General features: G+C 35.2%; 1 protein-coding gene across 1 annotated transcript; it reads left to right on the plus strand.

The window, feature by feature from the left end:
- Positions 1 to 7,269: 7,269 nt before the first annotated feature.
- LOC110758174 (protein LIGHT-DEPENDENT SHORT HYPOCOTYLS 7) lies at positions 7,270 to 9,832 on the plus strand. Its single transcript, XM_021959981.2, has 2 exons — positions 7,270 to 8,074; positions 9,353 to 9,832. The coding sequence occupies exon 1, from the start codon at positions 7,486 to 7,488 to the stop codon at positions 8,041 to 8,043; it is 558 nt and encodes a 185-aa protein (XP_021815673.2). The 5' UTR covers positions 7,270 to 7,485; the 3' UTR covers positions 8,044 to 8,074; positions 9,353 to 9,832.
- Positions 9,833 to 11,482: the final 1,650 nt, after the last annotated feature.

Consider the following 11,482-nt stretch of genomic DNA (forward strand, 5'->3'; position numbering starts at 1 on the left):
GTGGAACAACAAGAGATTAAATCTCATAGAGTTCAATTCTCATGGTAATGTTTGGTGATTGAAATTGGATTGAATTGTGAGGTAGAATTGGATTACATTGGATTAAAATAAATCCAATGATGTGTTTGATACCACACATAATTAAGGGGTTGGATTAGTTGAAATGTGCTATTACATGGCTTAGTAGGACAACTTAATCCCAACCTTTTGGTAGGATTCATATTCGTACTATATCTGGCCCTAGTAGGATTAGACATAATCCAATCCATGTTGTTTTTAGGCAACCAACCATTTGATTAGGATTATGAATCCTGTCACTGTCGGTGCCCCACTAGTATAGTGGTAAGGAGTTTCATCTCCACCCTACTAATCCTAAATTCGAGGTTGGCATTATAAAGTGTGTGTGAGTTTGCACCCCTCTCCTCTCCCTCCCTAACTATTGGCAACAACAAAAAACCACATTATCCAACTCACAAAACGGGTGTAAATTAGATTACTTTGTAATCCAACCCAGCATGGTCTCAGAGTTTAGAACACGACCCAATCCAATTTGAATGAATTGATATTGAATTAAATTGGATGAAACTAGAATATCGATTTTAATAGTGGAAAACAATTCAAATATGAAGTAATTCTCGTCAAAAACCTAATCCAATCATACATTTTAATAGATTTAAATGGAAAATACAAATTAAATGCTACAGAAAAGTGTTTTGGTCCGTCAATTTCAAATGCCTATACGATGAAAATAAAACATAAAAGCAACTAATGACATGTTTACTAATCCGTAATTGGATTAGGAGAAATTGAATTGAGAAGAATTAGATTCTGGATTCCTATTGAAGTTGTTTACTAAACCATATGGATTGAGGGGTGTTAGATTTCGGATTCCTATTGAAGTTGGAATTGGGGTAGGAATGGTGCTAATTACTGAAATGTCCTCGTTGTTAGGTTAAACTAGATGACAAATTTGGAATTTTTAAAATTGTGTAAGGATAAAAAGGATGAATTCCTAATGGGTTAGTTCTCCAGGAATTAGAACATCACCTCTCACCCAAGAATTGAATTCCTCCAAAATTAGGAATTTAGGCCCTACTTACTTTTCAATTCCTTAATGTGAGGTAAACGTAGGAATCATTCATAAGTGGAATTCAATTCCTGATGAGAATTCCAATTTTTGATTAGTAAACACACCATAAATTGAATTCCATTGAATTGTCACAAGCAAATTGGCTATCCAATTTAATCACTTTGGTTGTAAAATTTAGAGATCAAATTCATTCGACAAATCATGTGGATGGCGGCATCATTCGGTTTGGGAAAATAAGGTTGGATTTTGGGCAGATAAGGTTGGATCTTGAGTACACTTCTACTTTTCAACTATATATGTATAATATCTCCCTCCACCATTCAACTTTGGCAGTAGAACCCTCGTAGCCTTACAACTCTTCAATTTTCAACAACCTTGTCTAATAGGTCACACCTTGTCAGATTGACTTTTAATACATAGAACTATCAATTTTATCTTAAAGCGTGACGAAATCTCCAACAACCCATTTCCTCAGGAAGTATGAGGTATTAAGGTAAATTTCCAATCAATAGAACTATCGACAAGTCACACGTCTCTTCAAATCAATTAACATTATAGTCCCGGTATATTTTTGAATTAAGGAAGCAGCTGATTTCCTCTCTTAATCTGAGGACCATGTGATTCCTAAAAACAGTTTCCTCTTTTGTTAGGTTTCCCTTGACCAACTTATAGAAAAAAAGAGCCACAAATGTGTTTCCCAATTTATCGAAACACTAGCACATGAAATCAATCTCAAGGAATAAAAGTTTCAACATATTTAAATCAGGGTATAAAGTCAAAAGCGCAGACAAGTCCTAAAGTCTAAAGGTGAAGCCGGTAACAAGATGATTTATTTGGTAGAGCTCATATCATGGGCTATAATCATGGTGGAAAGTAACTGGCTTAATTGGTCTTGATGCTAAAATTATGAACACACGTTGCTGTGACTACTTTTGGATTTAATGGTTTATATATATATATATATACCACTTTGAAAAGAAGATAAAGATGTCTCACCAACAGACCTAGCTATGTGTTGTCGAGAGAGCTCACTTTATGCAAACCTGTCTGCAAAGGAGACGAACTTTTCAGTCTCCAAGATTTGATTCTAATTGTCACTTTCTCCAGCAAAATTCCCAGAACAACGATGCTTATACCAGATTACGTCAAACCAGCAACTTTTCTCACTGCACCCTTCTTCATTTTCAAGACCCTAGAATCCAAATTCTACACAACTTCTAGCTATCTTGGCCTGATCTTTCATTTATCAAAATGCATTCATAAATATACCATCCCTAGTGAAGGCTTATGTAGCATGGTTTCCACCTTAATTGCAAAATTCTTTTTTTTTTTCCTCTTCTAATTTCACTCTTGTTCTTGATTGCAGATGTTGGTTTTAGGTCAATTGACTTGGGCAGTGAGCATGTTCCCTTGCACCCAAGTTCAAATGTCTCTCTCCGTAGATTATCCTTGATTAAGAAAAACATCAAGATTGATGGTATTTAGTAAGTGATTTAGTATAAACTGGGGCAGCATAAAAATTTATATATATATATTTTATTATATTAGGTGGAAAGAAACCTTGAGATTTCGATCCTGAGTGCCAAGCAGGATAAAGGGGAAGGCCACAACCACTGTAGTAACCCGCTCAACTAATATGCTCAAATCCACCTCAGGATGTGGATGATAAGGTGGTTTTACCTTTCTTGCTCTAAGGAGTACTGCCCTACCCTGCATATATATTTTAACATTTCGCCACCAAAATTAGAGTAATTATTGCGACTACTGGTCTATGAGATCATTATGTTGATACCATTCGGCCTATAAAAAATGGTGACACAAATGTTATTTTGATAAATTAAATGTGAAAATGGCCATACCCCGGTGGAATGTCATCATTTCGTTTCAATTATTTGCAGCTATAGTCTTCTCTAAACAAAAACGTATAGCATAATTCAGGAAGAAAAAAAATTACGTATCCCAAGTATATATTTCACCTAAGTTACCCTCACAATGTAATTTGAAGTTACCTAGAGAAAGTAATAGCACTCATCAAATTGTCGGTACATTAAGGGGAAGTTTAACCTTTTTACCGATCATGTGATTGACAGTGGTACTTCTACTGTGAGATGGGTAATTGAAAATACATGAACTTATTGCGCAATTTTACTAGTAATAGTTTTTCTCTCACATTCTTTTCAAGCAAATAGTATTAGTCTATTTTGCTTTACTGACAACCGTTTTATTCGTGTTCATTTTTCACACAAATATTAGTCCATTTTACTTTACTAATTGTGTGATTTGAGGTGACATTTGATGTACACTCCCACATGGTTACGATTGACACACTACCATCTTGGATAATTATATTTCACCTGAATGTATGTCTTATTACTAATACACAAATTTAAGGCAAATTGTACTATTCCCTGTAAAAGTGGAATGTTCATTTTCAAGAAACTGATGAAGTTATGAAGAATTTTATTTCAGGATTTCTCTGTCATTGGTCTAATCAAACCCATCAACTCTACTAGTAGAGTAACTTTCCCAGCTCACACCATGTGAAGAAGATCTAAGAAAGATCAACGAAAGATTAATTAGCATCAATTTGTCACCATCTTATATATGTTATATTGTTAAATTAAATATCAATTTTGAGTTCATGCATCGCCATCCTAAGAAATAAAATATTCCAATAAACAGCACCATCCACCATTGTAACCCAATGAACATGTCTATGCTGTTACAGACTCGTACGGAACTCTGATTGATTTTGGTCAATCCTTTGAATGAAATAAAAGAGGAGATACATTCAAAATTTCCACGGCTCAGTCAGTTCGCCAAGCACCTCTAGCTTCTTAACATTATATCTAGTGTGAATGAAACAGGTTAAAGGTTTCGTTTCCTCCAAAAGGTGATTGTAACTCAAGTGGTTAAGAGGATTCGCTCTTACGTTCGAGTCATGTGTTCAATTCCTCTTCCCACCAGTGATGTTAAAAAATAAAACCATAAAATGTTTCATCCCTTCCAATATAACCAAAAACAATGAATAAAGAAATACAAATACATCGGTGAACCGCCACCCTAAGGTTAATTTTGGATCCGTTTTCTGGGAAGAAGAAGCTATAGGACTCAAGCATGTTATTGAAGGAGACTCGCAGATCCTTTTAAGACTATTGCAACTTGGAAAATCCTTCATGCCTCCATCTCCATATGGCGTATTTCTAAGTTGCTACGTGACATTTTGATGTCTGATGTTGGGGTGCATTCAATTCAACATGTTTATCGAGAGGCGAATATTACTTGTAGACGAACTTGCAAGGGAAGGACCCATCGAAACTAATCCTCGTATATGGTTTTTCTAATTGGCCTTCGAAAGTAGGATTTAAAGTTATATATGATCAAAGAAATCTTGAAATCTCAAGATGATTCTCTTTTCAGTCGTGAAAAGAACACACCCCAAATAGAGATTCTTGCATACAAATATCTGAACAAAATAAATCCAATAAGACAGTGAACAAAACATGACAAAATCAAACTCAGCTCAATTAGAGTTGAAAACTAGAAGATCAATAAGACTCATGGCAGCACCAATGCTTCAAAGATCATGGAAAAAATAACATATTTTGCACGAATAGGGAACCAAAGGCGCCAAAAGTGAAGGGGCCTAATTACCGCTCAACATTCACCTGGTAGAGAAGACCACAACCCCTCCAACAACCCACATGATCCCGCAACACCCAATAATGAAATATCTACCTAGATTTGACAACTCCACCTCGCCAGTCCAAGAAGTACAAAATTGGGGAGAAACAAAATCCCATCGAAAATTGTCTACGACATGACTAGGGAGATAGGTGCCCGATTTATTAGCCGAAGGGTTTAGTTTCAGGGACCACGTGAACCAAAACGGTTGCAGAGGAGGGGGGTCACGCTAGAGAAGAAGATGGGGTGAGAGAATAGAGAGAAAAGAGAGGTTATGTATAAGGTGTATAAGGTGTATAAGGTGATTCTATGGACACCCAATTATCTCTCGACACAGAACCTAAGATACAACTTAGCTCCTCACAAGCAATTCTTGCATGTCCATAGAACCACCCTTATTTATAATGGTAATTTTACAAACATCAAGTCTTATATCCAAATTCTTACACAAACTCTTTCGCATAATCTAGGATCCTTAAGATTATGAAATCATGTAAGACCCATATAGGGTCCATATACTACATGAGAGTTTGTGTAAGAGTTAGGATAAAAACTTGGTGTATTTGTAAAGTTAGCAGACGTTCATATACCCACTTTACCAGGTAGTTTCAAGTAATCTCTGGAAAAACTAAAAAAGGGATTTGAAACCCTGAAATATCTGAAACTGAAATCTAGGAGACCTGCTTAGCCTATTGGGCTCATGAAATGGAGTTCCTGGGGCCTTGTCTTTCTATTAGTTTTCCCAGAAAACTAAAGCCCATAACTGTCGAGCAACTCAAAGGGAAAATTGACATGTTACTAGAATTCTGGAAACAGGTGCTCAAAGATATGTATAAGTAACCATTTGGCCCGTAGCCATTTTCTGATAAAAGGCAAAAAGATGAGGGAAACCAGGAGAGGGAAACAACAAAAACATCACTAACACTATCTCGTTCGGATATTATTTTGTATCCATCACCAAGCATTATTGGCAGTGGTTATGGCTTTCCTATTATACGAGACACTATCTCCTCACCAAAGCACCAAGGCCTCAGCTTGATGACACACGTGACACGTGGTAGGAGATTTGAGTTGATGGAATTGTGGTGAAGTATTATTGTTGAGCATTTAGAATATTATAGTCCTTAAACTTAAGTCGGTAATCATCATTAATTCTTTTAATATAACTATTATATAGTGGAAAATCTTTGAGGGTCAACCTGCTTATCTTAAATTCTGATTGGCTAGATGTGCCTACCCCTCCACCAACATAAGTCAAAAATCAAACTGTTAATCTATCTAGGAGACCAGATAAGACTGAGTTTAATTTCAGTCATTGGGTTTTTGTTTGTGTAGCATTTGGAGGAACCAATGAATTTGGAATCATCCCAGAAATGAATAACCACAAAATGTATTGGCAAGAAATTGAACTGAGAGGCAGTGCATGATCAGAAATTCTTGTGCATGACCATCGCCACCTATTATTAGACCTGTAAACGGTTCGGATTCGAATAAGATATATCTCAATTCAAATTCGAAATCATTTATAATCGGATTATTGGATTCTGATTGTATTCGGACTACCAGATTGCACCTATCAATCCATATCCATAACGCATCGAATTCGGATTCAAATCGGATTAGATTATTATAGGATTTATTTTGAGATGTACAAAATATCAAAATTTCATTAGTATCCTCGTTCTTTTATTGTATTTCTCTACTTTTTATATCATATTTTGATATTTTATCATAAATATTAGTTTTAAGTGTATTATTAGTGCACTAGATTCGAATATTAATATAAAGCATAGAAAAATTAAATTATATTTCATACTAAGTCGGATCATATTATTATTGATCAACTATAATCCATCTATGGATCCATTTATAATCGGATTACCGGATTCAGATTGTAATTAGATTATGCAATTGAGAAGTCCAATCCATCTCCTATTAATTACACCGGATTTGAATCAAAATCCGAGTCATTGACAGGTCTACCTATTATTACGAATTCATACATATATATGACATGTATAATATATTATAACTTTATAAGATACCAAACATGTCGTTCACCAATATTATAGTATATATGTGGTTATAAATTAATAACACCACATGACGGTATGACTAGTCATGCCAAATTTCGGTAACTATCACAACCAAGAATTTTCCATCCACGACTAAAAATCAAAATGCTTGATTGATTTGAAGAGACTGCCACTAATTAGGTGAACATTGCAAATTTCCAAGGATACTTATACTTTTTTAATGGCAAATTTCAATTCAGATTGGGGCTTCCTGAATTGGTAACTAGAAGCTAAATCCAAAGCTAACTAGGGTTACTAAGCTCTGGTTACCTAGTCACCAGGTTTTGAACCACAGTACTAATTACGCTAATATACTCGATAATGATTGCTTTGATGATGGAAGCACAATAATAAAAATATGGAAAATAATAAAGTATTATTAACACTATCTAATAGTACCATTAAAGCAAGAAAATAATGTGAGAGAGGAAGAAAAAGAGGAGCTAAAGCACTTTCATTGGTCCCATACCATGTCTCCTCACTAGCTATCCTCGATGTGATCTTGTTCAATATTATTATTTCCTTTTCTTCTCTCCCACTGCAAATTTGTTTTCTTCTCCCTCAAATTCCTTTCCAACTTCTCTCCTACTCAAAGAAATACTAAAAAAAAAAACTAAAAAAAAATTATCACTGGCTATGATGTCTACCAACAAAGGGAAAGATGTAGCAGAAGGATCGTCGTCTGCTTCTGCTGCTGCTGCTGATCAGCAACAACTGAAGCAGGCGCAGCCGGCTCAACTGAGCCGGTATGAGTCACAGAAGAGGAGAGATTGGAACACTTTTGGGCAGTACTTGAGGAACCAGAGGCCTCCAGTTGCTCTTTCACAGAGTAACTCAAACCATGTCCTGGATTTCCTTCGGTACTTGGACCAATTCGGAAAGACCAAGGTGCACTTACAAGGGTGCGTGTTTTTTGGGCAGCCAGAGCCTCCTGGCCCTTGCACTTGTCCACTTAGGCAAGCTTGGGGGAGCCTTGATGCACTGATCGGACGGCTGAGAGCTGCTTATGAAGAGAATGGTGGGTTGCCAGAAACAAACCCATTTGCAAGTGGAGCTATAAGAGTGTATCTGCGTGAAGTCAGAGATTCTCAAGCCAAGGCTCGGGGAATTCCGTACAAGAAGAAGAAAAAGAAGAGGAATCTATTGAAGGCCAATCTCGACCACAATCCCAACTTCACCATGCACCAATCTTGAATCTTGATCACCTGTCTCTCTCAACAAAATGGTAATTTCATACTATATATTTATAGTCTTGTATATAGATCGATGATGGGTTACTTTAATCTCTTAGAGAAAGAGTAAAATTATATATTTTTAAGCAACTAGCTTAGCTAGATTCTGAGTTTTTGTTCAGAACCGATCAACTTTTCTGTCCGGAAGAAGAAAAATTTCAGTCAATAAGAGGTAATTAAAGACAAAATCGGTATGGTAATGGACATATACATATTCAAATGGCAGCCATCTCATTCTGTACTTCCCTATAAAACCCTACGCCAAGTATATTTTAAACCCTAATTTGCATAGTAGCTAGCAAGTTGCTTTATGAGAAAAGACATAATAACAGTTCTTAGTAACTTTACCTTAATTAACTTCTTTTACCAACATTTGATACTAAGTTATGATTGGATCTCCCTCTCTCTCTCCTCCCCTCTCTCTCTCATGCAAATTAAATCATGGTATTTTTTGTGGGTTTCAAAAATATATATAATATTCTCATAAACATGTTTTTGCTTTTTTTGTATTCATAGCCCTTTTCGGATTCTGCACGATCTTGTGCCCGCCATGAATGGACATAAACAGCATCTCACTGTTGACATTCATGTACTCATATATTATATATATACATATATACATATATACATATATATAATATAAACCCCCAATTATTTATATAATATTTTTGTCATAATCTTGATGCAATTTTATGATGAGAGATCTCGATGGGGGCAGTACGTAGGATTAGGAATAGGATAGACCAAATGCTCATCCAGCGGCCAAGCTGGTTTGCTGGTGTTAATGACACATTAGCCATTACTAAGATATCTCTCATGTAGCATTAACACTAAATCTTCACAATCTGTGCAAGCTTTGTCTTGATCTGATATTTAATAATTTACATTCCTTTTCTTCTTCCCTTTCTATATTCACCATGATGCGATGCCCCTTTTTTTTGTTGTTAATTATTCAATATACAATGAATTGACCTTTGTACCTAAATCAGTTTGTCCTTTGTCTAAATCAGCCCGAATTGCTTAATTAGTTTTCGATAAAAACGTTACAGTACGCGTTGTTTGGATTACTACTTATGATCAAGCATATTAATTAGTTTCAATAAATGTATATTACCATCTCCTAAAGCATATCCAAATAATGTCACACTACCTTATCAACACATATCCAAATTTACCAAATAATTTACTTCATAGTTTATCATATTTTCCCTCTTATGTTTTGTAATTTGACAGTTTGATTCTAATTTCTGCAACCCGGATTCTAATTTCAGGCGCCAATTTGATTTCCAACCCAAATGCACCATGAAGGTTTGGAGCTGCACCAGTCTGGGTGGTGCAAACACTCAACTCCATGTCACCATTGATGGTCATTGTCTATTTTCTTTCGCACTTATATATTATTTTATCGAGAAATCAAAACACGAAGTAAGTGAAGTCGAAGCTGAATCGAGATTATGAGTAAGTTCCCTCTTCCACTTTCTTGTAGGTTAATCAGTACAATGTCTCATAGATAAATGGTTTAAGTATTACTACGTACCATAAACTATATCTCAAGTCTCTCTCTTTCTCTTTTTCTCTTTCTCTCTCTCTCTCTCTCTCTCTCTCTCTCTCTCTCTCTTCATGCAAGAGTATTGTGTTTCGGTTGTTCCTATAATTTTGGATAAATGCTGGTTGAGATTACATGTGTAATTATTGTGGGGTTCCATGAATTTCTATATATACAAGCAGGCTACTTTATATGATCATCCGAATTTGAGTGTTGAATGAAATTAAATTGAGCTTCTGGTTTTGTTGAGAAGATATTGATTTCTTCTTAAACTCTCATATCTACATGTGTACTGTCATCAGAATCAGATTCATTAAGTTAGAATGTCCTGTGTTTTTCCACATCAGAAATCCATGGTCGATTAACTTACAAGTGTCAAGATACTATTTGCTAAGCTCATAGTTCATTGAGCCTTGTTTTTTTTTTTTTTTTTTTTTACCTTGCATGGGCACGCGGCTTGTTTCATAACAGTCAATATGCGCCCTCATGTGGTGATTTGAAAATCATCAGAGCTTCATTTCCAATCATCTACAACTCCCATAAATTTTTGGTACTCTCATTCCACTTGCCAACTCTCAATTTCATGCTGAAATGACCATTTTGTTCATCAATTTCAATATGTCATTAATTGTTTCAAAGAGTTTTTGTAGACATTGTTCTATTGTGTATGAATGAACTTGTGTTTGAGATCACGTTGTAATCTCTGCGTATGTTTTCTGATCAAGTCATTGCCATCTCAACAGCTCGCAAGTCTTGTCATCATGGAGAATTAGTATAGCTTCAAAATTCGGTATACATCGTATCATATACATGACGATGATATGATTAGTAATAATTAAGAATCAATTAAAGCTCTGATACCAATTTGACGTCGAAAAATTAAGTGAGAGATGAGGAGACAAATCCACCGAAGGGTAAGAGCTAGCAATAAGTTGACTATTCTTTGGAATCCACCCCAACGGACATAGGCAGAAGAACTCGTCACCTATTGGAATATATCCACATAATAATGGAGAATTAACAAAAAGTTGGTCTTATTCTTATCAAGTTAAGCACTAAACTTTCATTTTTATCACGACATGAAATGAGAAAAATATACTAATTCGATAGAGAAATATTAGATTATTAGTTTTCACATGAAGATTTTAGAAGTCATAGAAAAATTCAAAGAATGTCAAGATTAACAAATATCCAGACACTTATAAAGTTCGACAGAGGGTAAAAAAAGAAAACTACGTAAACTTGAAAATACATAATTTCTTTTATTTTCCTTCTTTGGTTCCTTTCCATTTTATAATGAACTTTATTTATGTATTTTTAATTAGTTTATAGCCATTGACATTAGTGGCACATGACGAGATGGCTAGCTAATAGCACAATTAGTACCTAATAGTTAACAACCACGGTTATTCGTGCTCATACATATGGTATTATTAGGCGCTGTTATAGTCTTTATCCTCATTCTGTATTACACAGATGACAATGACTATAACGTTGTTTTCTTATAGTGGTATATTCACATCTAAGGCTACAATATATATGATCCTTAGGTTTTATTTTTCCTTTCTAACAAGTAACATGATTTGTTAAGATTTGTTGGTAAAGGATGTGCATACATAACTCCACGCATTCATGCATAAACGCATATATCAGTCCCCCTCTATAGAATCAGTGAAGGATCTAGATCATTGACACTTGTACATCACAAATATGGTCGAAGTCTTGAAGATGCTGAAAAGTATAAAGTAGGATCGTGACCCTGAAGTAAGTTGCTGCTGGCATCAATATCATCGAAATAGCATACCAAATGGGTAAACTTAATTGCACAAGAATTATCTTGATATCTACAGCATTC

The sequence above is a fragment of the Prunus avium genome, chromosome 4, assembly GCF_965620075.1.
Source record: "Prunus avium chromosome 4, drPruAviu1.hap1.1, whole genome shotgun sequence".
Lineage (NCBI taxonomy): Eukaryota > Viridiplantae > Streptophyta > Magnoliopsida > Rosales > Rosaceae > Prunus > Prunus avium.

Bases quoted from the DNA above. Each gene is read 5' to 3' on its own strand.
- LOC110758174 (XM_021959981.2), top strand. From the start codon at position 7,486: ATGATGTCTACCAACAAAGGGAAAGATGTAGCAGAAGGATCGTCGTCT.